At 31.5% G+C, this 18,440-nt stretch overlaps 1 protein-coding gene across 20 annotated transcripts in view; it reads left to right on the top strand.

Moving 5' to 3' along the window:
- The window catches only part of KIAA0825 (KIAA0825 ortholog), a 355,235-nt gene that overhangs the window by 94,729 nt on the left and 242,066 nt on the right, over positions 1-18,440 (top strand). For 19 of the 20 annotated variants that reach the window (XR_005655479.1, XM_039875078.1, XM_039875074.1 and 16 more), the window contains 6 exons: positions 281-375; positions 3,337-3,564; positions 4,652-4,917; positions 6,317-6,467; positions 10,733-10,923; positions 13,284-13,466. Coding sequence is in view for 19 of the 20 variants with exons in the window: in XM_039875078.1 (XP_039731012.1) it covers positions 281-375; positions 3,337-3,564; positions 4,652-4,917; positions 6,317-6,467; positions 10,733-10,923; positions 13,284-13,466 (1,114 nt within the window). In the remaining variant the exon portion in view is untranslated. The remainder of the gene's footprint in view (positions 1-280; positions 376-3,336; positions 3,565-4,651; positions 4,918-6,316; positions 6,468-10,732; positions 10,924-13,283; positions 13,467-18,440) is intronic. The other variant, XM_039875085.1, reaches the window with a different exon arrangement.

Genomic DNA, 18,440 nt, shown 5'->3' with positions numbered 1-18,440 from the left:
TACATCAAATATGTATATAAATAGCACATAAATTTTATCAAGTTGTATGTTTGAATGGAAAAGGACTCTATATTTGGATACTGTCATTATTGTAATGGTGACATCACCCTACATCTTGTTGACTATATTGTATGCATTTTGATATGTATGTATGTGTATATATACTATAGATAGAGATTTTCTATGTAATTAATTTTAGCCTGAGTTTATTAATTTCACCTTGTATGGTTTGTTTTTCTTAATGTATGTTTGTGTGTTTGTTTTCTTTTCTTTCACATAGGAATTTTGGACATATCCAATACAGAAGCTATAATAGAGAAACCCAAAGGAAATGAAATCAGTAATCCTTCAGAGCAATTGCTACCGGTAAAAGAGGTAAGTGATGAATAAAAGGGTGGTATTTCTTTATTCATATATAATACCATCATCATATGTATGTGAATCCATTATGAATCAAAATGTTTTGAGTTTTACCCTTTAACACATGCAAAAATAATTCTTGATTGAAAATTGGCTTATAAGCTTTGATGAAAATTGAATTTTGTGAAGACTGCTCTTTTGCACAGTTGATTCCACAGACAGAGTAGGGAGCTAGAAGTGAAGAAATCTTCGTTCTCATCCCAACTAAGTGTCTACACTTTGAGAATTTGGACTGTAGATAATTGTTGAGAAAGGGTAAAAATGGATATTAAAAAGGAAAGGAAAAAGAAAGAATCGTTTGAACTGGCTTCTTATTTTCGTGTATCCACTATGTAATTGTTTGTTTCTAGATCCATTACCACTCTTTCCCTTCCAAGCTTCCTTGCTTTCTGGATTCTGGGAAGGTTTGGCCACTGAAAAGCATTAATGGAAGACCTAGAGGGTAGATGTTGGAGAAAACCAGAGTATTTCTTTTCCTCTCTCTGTATCCATAACTGCTTTATCTCTTCTGTAGGCCCTGCTCCCACCACACAGTCCTCCCTCCATGGTTTCAGTTCCACCTGGCAGGTCTGCCTTACCTTTAACTTTGACTGGTGGCCCCAGGAACTAGACTTCCATAGATAGTCCCCTTGCTTTGTTCCTCCAGCCCCAGGAATGGTAGTGGCTTCCTGCTATATTAATAGATGTCGTTACTTCACAACCCATGTTTGGCTCCTCAAAATTTTACCACCTTGGTAACCTACAGTTAAAAATTTTTCTTTTGAAATACCTAGAGTGATTTCTGTTTTCTCAATGGATCTTGACTAATATAATAGGTAAACATTTCAAAAAGCAAAAGAACACAGAATTTTAATAGTTTCAACTTAGGAAGCAAGGAAAATAATCAGGAAAATGAAAAGTTATACATTATACTTTAACCAAAAATCAGAGTAGGTATAAAGAAATTAGCATTAAATGATGAAAGAAGGAATTCAATGGGTATTTACTTTGTGCACAGAATGGAAAGCCACATAATTTCCTCTTTCTTCTTTAATCAACTAGTAAATGTTCTTTATTCTAACTGGAATATGTTTGGTGCCAATCATCAGATGGAAAGAGTAAAAGGACACAAACAATATTTCGTGAAAACAAATAGACTTCTAGGAGGACATTTGAGTAGTAAAGGTTTTAGTTTTCTTTTTAAGAGCAGCTATTAATGTGCTTGGTTTTTTATATTTTGAAAAGAAAATGGAACAAGATATCAGATGGAACAAGATATTATAATTACACATAAATTACCATGGGCCAAGATAATTATCATTGCACACACACATGTTGCTGCACACACACGCACACACCCACATCACTACAGCCATGGCAATACTGGCAATTGTTACCAGGACGTATTTCCTTGGATGTATGGATGAATGAATGAATGAACGATTAATTTTAATGAATAAATATGCCTTGGTGGGGAGATAAAAACCAGTTTTTTTGTTATTTTTTAATTTTTGTGGAGGTGGTTTCCTTTTTACATTTCTGTCATAAATATGTCCCAAAGAAATACTATTATAGTACAGGACTATGTCCATGACACTTCTAAAGTTTCACTTATAAGGAAGGAGATGATATGAGCTTAATAGATTCAAACATTGAATAATTTTATGCAAAAATAAGATGAGAGATGTGTTTTCCAGCCCCATGATGTTAAAAGTCCAAATAAATTTTAGAAAGTTCAATTACAACTTAATTATATGCATAATGAGAATGAGAGCCACTTTTTTTGATTATAGAATGAATCATGGAATCATAGAATTTTAGTTCTAGAAGAATCACCTTTATTACTTTATACAGTATATACACAAAGCATAAAATTAATGCTGAGTGGGATGTTTGTACAAGAAAATGAAGTTAATGATCATAATCTCAGTAATTTTAGACTGAAAGTTACCATAGAAATCAACCAATTCAGCTCTTTTATTTTTCTGACAAAAAAGCTGGGATCCATAAAAATAAGTAATTTAGCCAGAGATATTGAGCCTAGAGTCTTCTGAAGTTGCAGTAGGTAAATTATTACTGTAAACAAGATTATATGAAAACAGGGAAAGTTTAATTCTAAGCACAGGTTCAGCCTACTACCCATAATGTTTTTAGTACTAGAGAACATAAGAGAACTTGGGGAAAATATACATTCATTAATATATTGCTATGTGAGACAAAGACCAAAAGAATAAAAGAAAATAACACCAACCTCCACCCCAAACTTCCCATTCCACCTCCCCACCCCTGCCACAGAGTAATGCAGATAATTTTAATTTTTCATTTCCTGGAACAAAAGTAGTGCCACTTACCACTCTATGAGTGGAGAAACTAAATAAAATTCTAAAGTAAAGATCCAGGAAGGTGCAGTGATGTATTTTCTCTGAGAAATACATTTATTACTATTTTTTGGCTTATCTGGATTTCTGAGAGTGAAAAAGAAATAAAAGGTTGAATATTGAATGCTGTCATGTTGCAATACTTGTTAACAATAAACTCTAAAAAAGACTATAAAATCTAATTTAGATTTTATTAAATATATTGAATTTAAAGTTTGCTTTATGTGATAAATAGTAAGTATAACTTTCAGCTCTCATAAGATGGTTTTATTGAACTATATTTAAGAGATTAAATTTTGAAAAATTTTTTGATTAAATCCACTGATTAGTTAAAATGAAATGTCAGGATATTACTGTGTGTTAAAGAATGTACATGTTTTTGTATATTGCTTTATTCACTGGGTAATATATTTCAGGTTGTAAGAATGGCTTTTACAGCTTATCCAAGAATACCTATATTTGACATGCTGAATGAAAGCAATAATTTTATATCTGTAACAATAGAAACACTTGTTGGCGAGTTAAAATTAATATAATGCCATATAAATTTATATTTCAGGCTACTTTCCTAGATTTTGGCTGGAGAAGTGCATTTAAAGAAATATCTCTTCCCATGGCACATTGTATAACAACAGCAATTGAAGATTTTTCTCTAAAAATTCTCCAGCAGGAACAGAATGAAAGGTCTTCAGCTGTGACCTATGCTATGAACTTTGTAAATGTCCAACAAGTTTGGCGAGATAGCCGTGTAGTTCCTGAGGAGGACCAACCAAAGAAAATTGCAAAGGCAAGAACCAAGTGAAATCCTTTCAAAATGGTAGACTGGCATAATGAGGCTTTTTTTTATAAGCCATTGAAAGGGAACTTGTAGAAAAATGGTGGAGCCTCTTGGCAAACACTTGGTACTTGACCCAATACCAGTTTTCTTCTCTGGTATTGTGGGCCATTACTAGCAAAAAGGACTTAGACTTGTTACCATCTGTTTTCCATATGTCTACTACTTGTTTGGGTTATACCTTTGAATGACTTCAGGAGAAATTTAGAGTTACTGTCTTTTATTGGTTTGGGCAACTTTTAAATCTGTTTTTATCCCTTAATGAACATTCTGTTTCATTAGTGTCAGTCTTACATATTTATATGTGCTTTGAGAGTCACAGAATACACTGAGAAAATAATAGGTAATTATGCAAATAGGTCAATATGGTTACTTGGTATTAAGTCCACAATGAGTCCAGCAACCCATGATTGAAATGTTTTTAAAAGAGTTCTTAAAGATAGCTTCCTATTCTGGTAATGTCATGTCGAGGCTCCAGAACATTCCCCAGAGAACACTGTTGGCTAATCTAAGTAGAGGCAAGTTTCGCCTTCTCATTAAGAGGTAGACAGGCATTACTTCTAAAAGTTGCTGACTCCTCACCAATAAGAAGATGCTACAGGAGGTTGTTTCTGATGCTTCTAGATTAATTTAAACTGACATGACCTTATTTACATGTGTTGATTAATTAAAAAATCTTTTATAAAAATTTAGCAAAAGAAAATTAAATTCAAAAATCATGCAATCATGTTAATATCAAGGATATGTATTTAACTACAAATGAAAGTATTGTCATGCAAAGCTATTTTATGAGTTTTTCATAATGTCTGGTAAGCATAAAGTTTGAAAGTTATATAGAGAGAAGCATCATTTTGGTATTTCCTTATTTGACTTAAAACACTTAACTTTCTACAACTGAGAAATTGATTACTATAAAGTTATATCATCATATTTATGTTTGATGCCAAATTCATTATTTAGGAATTTGGCTCCCCTGTACATAAATTACATGGTGCTGTCAGAGTACAAATAACTCGGTGCTACATTTATTTCTCCCTAGTTTTGTTCTGACATCATGGAAAAACTTGACACAATGCTTCCACTGGCTCTGGCATGCAGAGATGATTCTTTTCAGGAAATTAGAGCAAACTTTGTGGAGGCCTGTTATAAAGTGGCAACAGCTGTCCTGGAGAGACTGCAAGAGAGAGGCAAGGAGGTTCCTTCCAAAGCACCCCTGAAAAACTTGCACATACTGCTCTCCACAGCAGTGTGTGTCTTCCAGCATTTTACTCAATATGATAATTTGATGGAAGAAAATACTAAGAAGTGAGTATTATTTAAATTAAATTGATGTCCATGCGTATAGTAACATGTACTCTTTGTATATCACAGGAGTGAAATTTTGATGATAATGTTTAAGAAAGAGAAAATAATAATTAACACGGTAAAATATTTTCATTTGTCTTGACTAGGAAATGTCAAAAAGGTGAAACATGGAATATATTAAACCAGATACACAGATAGTAAGAAAGATATTTTTTTCTAATGGTTCACTCAAAAGACCCATGTATTTTCCATATTCTAATCTGGAGCAACAATTTTCTGAATGCTGTTATGACATAACCAAACAAACCCTTTCCATGTGAGGTACTTTGTATTGACTACACTGAAAAGGAAAAATAAACTTTTTTTTTGTCCCTTGTACAACGCAGTTGTAAAATAGGAACTTCTCTCTTTTTTTCTAAACCTACAAGAAGTTAGGAGATAACATAGAAAAAAATGCATTTCAGTCTATTCTGTTGACTAATGTAAACATATTTTTGAACATCGATTTATTAATAAACTACCCTTAACATTTGAGAAGGAAGCATCTGTCAGTGTTAATTCTCATGTATTAGTAGTCTAAAGTGATTCTATGTTTTCTGTACATAAAATTAAAATGACCACAGATATTATCATATGGTCTTTCTGACTATCCTCTTGTACTCTCTAGAAGATAGTGCGGCCCCTTGCAAAGGGAACACGTGGACCTGGCAGTCCAGAGTGAACCCAAGAATCTATTCTGTATTACTTATTCAGCCTTTGCAGTTCCTTAGTTATGAGAGAAAGCATAACATAAATAGCTGAAGATAAAGTAAAATAAATTTGGCCTGATGTAGGATATAACTGTGACATTTCTTTAATTCTCATAAGCAGTCAGATGTTGTGATTCATAGTTAAATTTATAAACAAAATGTGCCAGAAATCACTTTATTTCTGTTGAATATTTTAAAACAGTTTAGGAGATAATTGACATCTACAAAATTACAATTTTTAAAATAAAAAGAGTATATTTGTGAGAGGTGTGATAGCTTTATAAAAGTTGGTTCTGACAAATGCATGTGTTCTCTATAATAACAATAACCTAATGCCTAAATAATGCACTGCTCTCTAATAATAGGCTTACAAAGAATACTTTTATTTTTGAATGATATATTGACAATGCAGTTTGTCTCAAGTTGAAGTGCATATTTGTGGAACAGCAGATGTACATTTTCAAAGGACTTGCAAAACAAAGACCAGCTTTTTTTTTTTTTCAGAAAGTGAATGTGAATGCAGACTTAAGCATTAGGAGGAAATGAATGATTGATATCTAATAATCAAAACCATTTGTAGTACTGGAGATTGTTACCTCCTACTGCACAGGCCTTAAATCTCTGTCCCTTTGATCATTCCCTCTGAACAGACCCATATTCCTGGTGCCTGTCCAAAGATATCAGGAATTCATCAACACTCTACAGTTTCAGGTTACGGACTACTGCGTCAGAGTTTGTGCTACAAGCATTTTACAGGATGCTGAGAGCCACCACTGGGATGACTACAAAGCTTTTTATGAGGTGTGAAGTTAAGTTTACTATCCCTCCTTTTTACACAAATATGTTTTACTGCCTACCTGCTTTCTGGCTAATTAGAAACATGAGCTTGGCATTACTAACACACGAAGGCTGTTAGGATAATATTTTTAAAATATTGAATTTGTACTTAGGAAAAACACTGTTTTTAAAAACCTGAAATAATTAGACATCAGAACTCTCCTTCTGCTTAAAAGTAAAAATAACTTAATTTGAGCTGCAGTGTTTCAGTGCTATATGATAAGTTGAAATATAATGGGATGAAATGAAAACTCTAAGAGATAACAATGCCAAAATGCTACAACCTTGTATTTTTTCCAAAGGGACCAATTATAGGTATTCTTGCGCTTTTTTTTCTTGTTATGTATTTCAATCTATGTTTGATAAATATTTTTTTTATTAAGCTGCTTTATTCTTTATACTTACTTTTTTCCTTGTCATTGTATTTTCTTATGAGAGTGCTTTAGGAACCATCTGATCATTTATAGCTTATCTATTTTCATTTAACCTGTGTTTTGAAATCCCAAATTTCTACTGAATTAAAGCCTAATGATTACCAGTGCAACCAAACCCAGAGTTAGTTAAAATTATCCATCATCAGGCTTCATTATTTTCCCCTCCCGTAAATCCCATTGATTATACATAAGCTACAATATTTGAAATTCCTCGAAGTTGCTTTCAGGGCAGGGTGAAACATTTATATCTTAATAAGAGATAATCGGGGTTTTAAAAAAATTCATCAGTCAAATCTAGCTTCATTAGTCTTATCTACCCTTTCCTTTAGATTGAAGCCTATGGTTTTTGTTTTTCTTGATTGTCCTAATCACTATAGAGTATTGAGAAAAACAGACTGGAATTTTATTCAACCAAGTCACTCTTGTCACCTCCCTTACACTGAAGATTCCTGTGGCTCTATTTGTGCCAGAGTTAGTATCATAATAAATGTTGCCACACCAGAGAAGAGCAGCTAATAAGAACCTCTTTAAAAGGACTTTCCACTTATTCTAAGGCCATTTCATCTCTCCTTTAGAGGCCCTTCCCAGATAGTTTTTCTTTTTGCAAGAGCATCCATATAGAATTTTCCAAACCTGAGATACTTCAAACAACAGTGAGCAGAATGAAAATGAGAAAGTGGTATAGTACAGCTGGTAGCCTGAGATAAGAATGAAAGTATTGGTCTTCCCCTCTCTTGGCAGCATCACAGCTTCCTTATTTGCCTTGAGGTAAACAGAGAGGTTGAAAATGAATCCATCTCATGTTTCAAACTATTTCAATGTGTCAGTATACTAATGAGCAATTCTATATGATGTTTTCATTGAAAAACAGGTATCATCTCATTATATGTCCAACATAGAGGTATTATGTTTCCTCTTATGCAAATTGGTAGCTAGAAGAGTTGTATAGTATAAATAATAAGTAGATGCATTGAGAACCTGTTATTGAAGTTACCAAGAATTAAAAACAAACAAAAAAAAAACCAAATTACTATGTAACATGTGGTTCTTAGATCTTATGACAATGCTTTAGCTTCAAAGACAGAAATAATAAGATAGTTACCCTGTGATTACATGGTACTATAGCTTCCATATACTTACATGGTCAGTAGTTACGATTTAATTGCAGAGTTAGTGGTTGTTATTTATGCTCTGAAAAATAAAGTGATACTGCTTTTCTATTTACCAAAAATAAGAACCTTCTAAAAATAGCACAGATTTTAAACTGTTTTGACAGCTGGAGTACCTGACTGGGTTTTATCCTGTTTTATCCTGAACCCCTTTCTCCTCCTCTCGCCAGTATTCCAACTGTCTTGTAAAACAGGACTAGTTTTTTGGCAGGGCCATTTTGAGAGGAAAGGAGATGAAATCTGCCTGATTGAAGGCAAATGACAGGATAGAGATCTCAGGGGAACCTATTGCCATGGGCAGTGTATAGTAAATAAATAGTGAACAAATTTAAAAGATGTAGAGCAACATTTATTCATGTTTTGTGATATCAAGTGAGCCCTAGGCACATTATTTCCACTTTCTAGACTGTCAGGTTGAGAGAGTCGAAGAGTTTGGTATCTCTGATGAGGTGCTGGTCGGATAGCACAGTGGGTGTTCAGATTACATGTTTAAAATTAAGCATTTAGTACAGTTGACATCTGCTCAATTTTAGCAACTTGTGTTTTCCAACAGTCAAAGAATAAAGAATTGTCTATTCAAAGATAATATTGAGTGGCTATATAATAAAACCCAGCTGCTTGTTTCCTGATATATAATCTAAATAAAAACTCACATCTGTTTACATTATAGTGAGTCTACAAAAATAACAGATGTTTACTATCAGAGTACTTTTGAAATGATAAGAAATAGAGAAATAGGTCAGAAAAATAAATGAATCACATTTAGTTTAATGAAAACTCTTACATACATTGAAGTTACACACATTTTGAAGAAAATTGTGAGAATGATGACCAGTTTGGGATATAAACTTGAAATTTATATTTTAAAAAGTCTTAAAAATAATTCTTTTTCACTTTTAGAAGAAGAAATCTGTGTGCCTAAAATTATTTTTATTTTCTCTTTATTGCAAGGAATTTTTAAAAAATATTTTGAAAACTTTGAGAAATCATGTTGACCACGTTATTATAAGCACCTATCCAGTGCCATGGGAAAAGTTAGTGTAAATTATTCATACTAGTCATTACATCAGCTGAGTCAGCTTTGCTTTAATTAAAATACAACACCAAAAGTATAAGAAAATCGAGCTTTCAAACTCCTTTCTTACTTTAGGAAATTTTTTAAAGTATTCTTTATTGTATAACACACAATAAAGAAAGCATAAGGAACTGTCATTTTGCTACTTCCTCATTAATTTTGTAATTTTTTTTCTTAAATAGTTTTGATACATATAGTCAGAAAGTCAGGAGCCAGTGGTCAGAGTCCCTTCCAGTTTGCATTTGACTCTTTGAAATTTGATGCCCAAGTTTCTCACCCAACGATACAATTCTACTCACTTATAAACTCCATTTGAAAGTCGATAGAAAACTATAAATTATCATTATATAGTAACTAAAAAAGATTTTATTAATCAAAGAAATCACCAGAAGAATTATATATAAAGAAAACACTAATAGGAGCATATGCATAAGAAAGTATTCACTTTTGGTATAAGAGAACAGTTTTTTTTATTTAGATGATATTTATTTGAGAAATATACATAGTGAACAAAGCAGAAATTTTAAGTCAAAAAGGATTACTTAGAGGTAAAATGGGAAGTTTTACTAGTTTAACTTTAGATATAGTTATATAATCAAGATACTGTTTGAAGAATGCATTCTATTCTTCCTATTTCAAATAATCTTTTAATCTGGTTTGAAGAAAATGAGGTCAAATTACTAGCATACCTCCCTGTGAGCATGTTAACTAATTAACAGTTGTAAATCACTTGAGGCTACCTTCTCATTTCTGCCTGTTCCCCTTGGCCTTGGCCTTTGTTGAGTCTCTGTCTGTGGTCAGGGAAAATTTGGCACACAGGAAGAGGTCTATAAGGAGAAGGAAGGGAATGAAAATCTGGCTCCTTGGAAGTATGAAGTGCTGTGAAAATAATAAGAAATAATGATAGCATCTGCCTAGGCTTTACAAAATCTTGTTAAATCAGACTATTGAATTATCTGTTTCTAGTGGTGTTATTAAAACACCATGGATAAAATAGCTTAATGTAATAATCTTCAATAGTTACCTATCCTCCTTTGTTCCACACATGTCGATAAGTATACAGTATGTAAGTTAATTTTTGCTCCTATCATTTTCATTATAATGTGAAATCTGAATATTTGTAAAATTATCTCAGTGATGCCAATAGTCTCAGAAAAATATAATACTTAATTTAAATAATTAAAATTTAATTTTAGAAGAATCAGTCCACTATCTTAAACTAGCATGACTTGTTTAGCAGCTATAAAGCTGATTATTTAAAAGTAAATTTTAAACTGTAGACCAGGAGTAGGTAAATCAAAGATATACTAGGTTAAACGCTTGCAATCTGGATTTGCATTGGAATATCTAGTCTTGTAACTGAAATAAAATGTATGTTCCTTTGTTAGTAAGGATGTTTTACATCTTGTCAAAAAATCTTTCTTGGTCATCTAGTGTGTCAAACTCTCCAGCTACTTCCTTTCAGCCTGAACTAATTGGGTTCACAGGAAGCAAACTTTTGACATTTTGGAAGATTTGGTTCTATTGTTTAATGTGTGGTAATTTTGCCAGGGGGAAAGATGCTCCTTCTCACTCCAGATGTGGCATTATTTCTTCTGGGCTCTTCATCATGATCTCTGGACCATTCTGCCCCCTAAGTTAGCCCAGGAGATTTTAGCAGAAGTTCTGGAGAAATCTTTGGGTCTACTGGCCTCCAGATATGCTCGGGCCCATCCAAGTTATAAGAGAACTCCACAGATAAGGTAATTGATGTAAAAACCATTGCTTTTCAAGAAAACTTTTTTACCATTTGGTATAAAGAAGAATGTAATTATGAATCTCATGACATAACTTCTTGTATATTTAACATGTTTCTAACATCTGAAAGGAAATCATATTCAGTTTTCTTGAGATATTTAAGTGGAAATGTGGAACTTGAATCAAATAACTGCGCTTTTCTCTTCTTAAAATTGCATATAGAACCCACTTGTTTCTAAAAAATGATTCAAGATATATTGCAATCTAGGTTTAACATATATTATAATATATATTATTAGATAGATAGATAGATAGATAGAGAAAATCGAAATCCCGAAATGGAGGAAAAAAGCATTGTTGTGATAGAGCAGTCGATTTGGCTTTGAGATTCTAAGTAAAATCATTTGAGATTCAAATGATTTTAGTTTTTCAGTTTTTTTAAAGCCTTTTAATATTGTAGTTAATCTTCATTAAGGAAACTCCTTTGTCTAATCATTTTTCTCCTTAATATATTCTAATTACTTCTTTCCTCTTTTTCTTTCTTTCTTTTCATTATGTATTATTAAAAGCCAGTTTAACAAAACGTGAAATCACAGAAAATGATGAGCAACAGTTACTGAATATTAAATTAATTAAAGACTGAATTATAAACCAATTCCATAAATTATCTAGACAATGAATATTACAAAAACTTGCTTACCTAATAACAATGGTCTCTATGACAAGAAGGCTTTTTTAATAAATATTCTGACTAATGTGATTAAGGTCTGTAAATATATATAGGTATAGGTACATATAGATATATTTTAGGAGGAACCTACAGACCTCAGAGGCCTCTTTCGTGTTTTGTTTTGTTTTTCTTTGGCAGTAGGAATCATTCCCTGAATATGTTCTTATAAAGCATGCTTGCTGTATTTGAAGGGCATTTAGGTCTGCCATAGTGTTTCATAAATATAGTAATTTGCGCAGGCTATTTTGAATTACTGACCAAGCATTTATTTTTTAAAAAATTGAACTCTGAAGAATAGATGGAAAATTCCTTTTTTTAGAGCAAAGAATACCTCATTCTTTTCCTTATATGGTACAAATCACTTTTGACTATGAGGTGGCAAGTCATTATGAGATGTTTGTGAAATCAGATTTACAATTAGCTCACGAAATAGGTAGTATATTTAATTAAATAATTGTACTGTAGAGACTTTTGTTTTTTATTTTCTGGGTAGTTACATAAAAATGACATGCAAAGCTAGAGTTATTTCTTCTAGTTTCTCTAAGTAAAATATTTGAATGTTAAACCTAAGCCAGTATTAATGTGGAAATCAGATTTTGCAGGTGTGTATGTGTTTGTGTGTATGTGTATACATATATCTTGAATTTGTAATTGTTTAATTAACAATTAGAGTAAGTAGATACAAACTACAATCAAACCTTCCTAAAGGTGATTTTTGATGTTTTTAGTATTCCAGTAGCCTCCAACTGTCAAATCACCAAAACCATATATACGATATATAATGTTATATATTATTAATGTATGTATAAATTTATTGTATATATAATAAATTTGAAGCCATAATATTATTTTAAAAGGTCCTTGAACTTAATTTTCTTCTTATCACTTCAAAATTTCCATCTTCTATTTTTTCAACACTGAATTTAAAAGAAAAAAGAAAGGAATGAACTGAGGTCTGTAAAATGTCATAGACCAAAAGAATCTTTAAACAGATCTTTGGATCCCTATTAAAACTCAATAAAGATAGAAGCAGATAAATAAATTTATAAATAAGATAAATAATATAGTATATTTTCCAAAAATTTATTTAATATTGGAAACTTCTGAAACTATATGCTTCTGCATTAGTACTTCTGGTATCATTTTTTCTCATCTCCCACTTGCTGGGAGAACATGTGACCCAGCCTTGTAACTTTCTGCAAACAGCTTATACTTGGATAAGGAAAATTGTTCTGCCATCAAATTGTTACTTATCATATATATGTGGATAATAGCACATTTTCTTTTAATCTGGCTTTTCTTTTGCAGAATATAATTTCAAGGAAAATTACTTGAACCTCTTAAATAGTATTCTGATAATGCAAAATAAACATATTTTTTAAAAAGTATTCCTAAAATACTTCACTATTGTAGACCTCACTACCCGTGAAGATAATGGTATTATGTGTCATTTTATACTTGGAAACTGAAAACCTGTCTTTGATGCTCTCTTTCTTTGATCTCTGAAGCTCTGGTATCTAACCAAATATTTCTATTCTTACCTGTGATTAATACAAGAGATATAGATGATAGAGTATATACCAAGCAGAAAAACAGTTTTGTTTAACGTAATTTTCTTCCTTTTCTTTCCAACAGACTTGATGTCACCACAATTTTAATATGCACTGAGAACATGTTATGGTCAGTTTGTACATCTGTAAAGAAACTTTTAAATCCTCATGAGTACATAGATGACAAAATTTTTAAAATTCATACCCATTGTAATAATCTGTTTACAACATTAGTCATTTTGACTTCACCATTAACTGAATTATATCAGTAAGTATCAAATATACTTTCTTTTTAGCTATTATAATATATAAAATAATGTGATTTAGCCAAGTTATTTTCATATTATTTATTGAATTCTTTAAAATATTAAGTAGAAATTTTTTGGACTGCATTGATTTTGTGAATTGGGCCATTTTACAAAACTAACACTAACCAATAGGGCTTTCTTCATTCTCAAAGCAATTTAGTCCTAATACTGTGTCATATCTCTATCAGTCAATCCTATTCAATTGATAAGGCTCCCATACAATCAGGGTCATTTTGAGCTTCACTATTTGAATTCTTTAAATGGTCAAATTATATTAATTGCATTGTTATTTCAGCCATATCTTGAAATTCTATGAAAAATAAAATCATATCTAATGCATTTTGCTTTTTAAAAAATATTTTTTAGTTTTTAATTTTATGTAAAGTGATTTGCTCTAATAAAAAAAAAAGTTCTAAAGTACGCTCAAATCTAGAAGAGACCTTATAGTTTTATACTGTCAATTAATCTACCATAGATTCACCTTTTTAGTATTAGACTTTAGTGTCTGAGCTAGTAATGGCAAGTGAAGATAGGAATAGCATTTTTTAAATGTTGTCATACTTTACTTAGCTAAATAAGTAAGATTTTGAAAAATTAAAATTTTGAACTAGTTTTCTGGCTTACTTCTGGTTTATTTAATTCAAATTTGTAATATAGAAAAGGTTGCAGTAGGTCTTATGATAAAATATTAATGTAATTTTGTTTAAATCTCCTCCAAATAGTTGCTTTATCTTAAAAACTAGGTAATTGCATATTTTTATTTCTTAGATAGTGAAAGTTAGACATGCAGTATTTCTTTTTCTTCGGATAAATTAGGTTAAGTATTCCTTTCTTAACATTCTGGTAAGCACAATATATAAATCTTGATTTTCAGTGAGTTTTGAGGCTTTTGTGTCAGACAGTCTAAAAGTAATTAACAACCTTGGTTCCAATTTTCCTATAATTTTCATTTACTCTTTGATTTTTAACCAACCCATTGTTTACATATTGTTCCTTCTGTCACCCTTCCTTGAAAACTAATTTTAGAAATGGAGAATTCTTTCAGAAGGGGGAGAAACAGAAAAATTGCCAGAATTTTGGGATTATTCATAATGGTTTATAATCATAAAAAGCTCAGGGTCTGAAGCCCATAGTAAATCCTAATAAACTAAACTGATTTACCATAGATGAAAAAATTGCTATGCTCTTAGTTCAATGGGTCATTTCATCTAAGAGGAAGGCCCTGTGAAAATCAGGAACAAAGTTGACAAATTTCATGGATTGGTCATGGTGAGCAATATTGAATTTCATGGTTTGTCACAGATGAATAGAAAAGTTTTAACCCTGCAACGCATTTGTAAAACAAATAAATTATTATCACAGATTGAATATTTTAATAATAATAGTGTAACATACATTCATTAGTGTTAACCTGTGGCCTTTCGATACATTTTTTTAACAACTATGGAAGTACTCAAATCTCTGTGATTTGTGCATTAGATACTGCACTGTAACCTCATGCAACAAATTTAAATTGCTAATTTCAGCCTGGATTATAGAACATTTTACATGAAACACTGCCTCTGGTTTTTCTTAATATAAAACAGCTACATTGTTTTGAAGCATGAGCAAAAAATCTATATATACTTTAATTCTTTTTTTAATATTTCTCAGTTCATAAAGATTTTCACAAATTTTATACATTCATGTTGATTTAAATTTTATGATTGTTTTTCTGGAATGGAAATCTAATCTTTGAAATATATTTTGCTTTGTTTTGGCAAAGAAATCTACAGGGCAGCATGTTCTCACTAACTAGGAAAAAAATGTACATTCATTGCAAGAACCCTATTGACTTATTTAGCTTCTTTTCATAGATAAGATATGAGGTTGTCATATTATTTGTATTTTAGAAAAAATTGTATCTCTGTCTCACATTAAAAAATTAAACTGTATGCTTTGAGGAACTGGTAAAAAATAACAATCAGATGTTGAAAGTGTTGAATTTTTTATAAACTATACCTGCCATTTGTCACTCTATGTAATATGCCTTTTTATAAGGTGACTGCCTTTATTCCAAGTAGTTCTGACAGATAAACTGAATGTATGTTGCTTTCTGAACTTTGCATAGGACCACTAAATCCCAAGGCAGGCATACATGATTTTAAAATCTTTTCAGGAAGAATGAAACCTGTTCGCAAAAATATGTGTTCTTTTTTAACTCTCCTTTGTAGATTTCTTTTAGACTGTTGTAAAAGGAGTACTTTAGGTTTGCTCTCTAGGGAAAGAGACCTGCAGAAACATAAAATATTCACCATGTATTTTCCAAAGTGAGTCTCACTTGTAGTTCTTTCATAAAGGCAGTTAAACTGCACATTCAGAAGAGTAGTCAATGCACATTCACACATTCACCCAGACAGTGGTTTCATATATTGCATTTTTCTCACATAGAATGTTAGTTTTAGTTTGTATATAGCAAATTAAAAATTAGTTCTTGGAATTTTAGGTAAATGAAATTTAGTCCATAAATATTTTTGCCTCCCTCGCCTCATATGATTAAGTACAAAGATTAAGTACAAGGGATATGACAACAGTGAGCAGGATGAAAGCTCTGTCCTCAATAATTTAGGAAAGTCTGGTAAAATTTTTAATGTTAAAATTAAAAACATTTTGATGTGTCATATAAAAACTCCTAAAAGTGGAAGCTTTTTGAAACTTTTTGAAAGTGGATGTCCCCAATGTTATAACATTTAATAATATGGAAGAATAAATTTCTATATAAGTGCCAACATACCAGGCAAAGGCTGAAATCATCAGAAATAGGTCAGAATGTCGATCACTAAACCAAGGACAGCAGACCTATCTTGGGGTCCATTTAGTGTCATTCACATGGCTTTTGAATCACACTAAATTCCAAGTTATTTCAATGTTGAGTCTAAAGTTGGGTTTCAAACTAATGATTTTTTTCAAACTAGGTCTTTTGAAGTTATGATCTTCCTTGCCCGTTCATTTATTTATTTAAAAAAAAAAAAAACTATTTCACTCTCTATCACAACAGAGAACATATTGGACTAAAATTTTATTTTTTATGCTTCAAAAATATCTGGCAAACTTTGAAAAACAGATAGTTTCTCAAAATGTTACGATTAGAGTATGTATATATAAAATGTTGAACATATGGTCATATGACCCAACAATTTTACTCTTATGCTTATACCAAAAAAAATTAAAACATATATCTACACAAAGATTTGTACACAAATGTTCATAGCAACATTTTTCCTAATAGCACAAGGTGGAAAAAACCCAAGGTCCATCAACTGATGAAAGGATAAACAAAATGTAACATAACTTATAGTAGAATAATATTCAACAATAAAAAGGAATGGAATACTGGTAGATACTACAACAGGGATGAACTTCAAAAATATTATGAAAAAAGCTAGACGTAAGAGCACACAAATTATATGATTCCGTTTAGTAGACATGTACAGAATAGGCAAATTCATAGAGACAGAAACTAGATTGGTGGTTACCAGGGGCTGAGAGAAAGGGAGAGTGAGTAAAAATGGCTATAGGATTTCTTTTGATGCTAATGGTAATATTCTAAAATTAGATAGAGATAAAGGTTACACAATTCTGTGAATATAACAAGAACCATTTAACTGTACACTTAAAATGGATAAATTTTGTGGTGAATTATATATCTCAATAAAGCTGTTAAAGACTGAATGGAATTAATAAAAATATTTAAAATGTAAAAAAAAAAGGTGTCTGTAAGAACATAAAATGATTCAGAAAGTGAAGTTTCTTCACTTACCATTTTGTTTAGATTTAATGACTCCCTTTGTTCCCCTTCCCTCTTAACATTATTATATTTTTTCCTGGTATTATTTATTTATTTTTAATTCTTTAATGTCATCGCATATTTGACCCCTTTCACCCCATCTCCTTCCCCTCTCCTCTGGTAACCACTAGTCTGTAGTCTATGTCCATGAGACTCTGTTTGTTTGTCCTGTTTATTTGTTGCTTTTAGGTTTATATCCACATATAAGTGATATCATGTAGTTTTCAACTTTTTCTCTCTGGCTTATTTCACTTAGCACGATTATCTCAAGGTCCATCCATGTTGTCACAAATGGCAGTATCTCTTCTTATAGCTGAATAATATTCCATCGTATATATATACCACAGCTTCTTTAGCCAATCATCTATCATAGGACACTTGGGTTGCTAACATTATTTTTAAAGGGGAAATTTCTGTTTAAAAAAAGAAAAACCTAAAATCAAACAGCTTTATGTGTGATCCTAAGAAGGTAAAACACTGGTAAAACTTAGTAATTAATGTTTTAGAAGGCCTGTGCCCTGAATCTTTGACTAGATGGTTCTCATTCTGTACTCAGGGGTCAACTCTTGTTCTATCCGTCCACCATATGTTGTGTTCTCAACCCACCCCTTGGCTGTGTACCATCCATGATTGATCTTCACAGATGGCCCCTAAAATTTATCTTCCTTTCTGCTAAGACGTATCTGAGAATACCTTCTATTCATTCTTTTTTTAACCAGTATTTACTATGTACCTGCTATAAAGCCAAGCATTGTGCCAGTCATTTTATAACTTAATATCATTATTTTCTAACCTTGAAGAGTTATTTTCATCAGTGGGGCAGGGGAACCATATTTCATTCCAAGTGTCTTACCTTGATTTCTCTCACTTAATGACATTAGGCAACTACTTAAGTGTTTTATGAAAGCAAAGCAATAACTTAGAATTATGTCTAAAATGATGAAGTAGATTGAATTTGGTGATCTCTACATATTTATAATTAGTTGTCTGTGATTTTAGGTCAACCAGAAAGGCTCACATGTACTCGGTTACCTCAGATATTCCAGTGCTGTCTCAATATTTCAATTTCAAACTAATTCTACTTCTTCTGAAGTTGTGTGCTTTTCTT

This window comes from Pteropus medius, unplaced genomic scaffold (genome assembly GCF_902729225.1).
Source record: "Pteropus medius unplaced genomic scaffold, Ma_sr-lr_union100, whole genome shotgun sequence".
In the NCBI taxonomy this organism is placed as follows: Eukaryota; Metazoa; Chordata; class Mammalia; order Chiroptera; family Pteropodidae; genus Pteropus; species Pteropus medius.
This window is presented reverse-complemented; position numbering and strand designations above follow the sequence as displayed.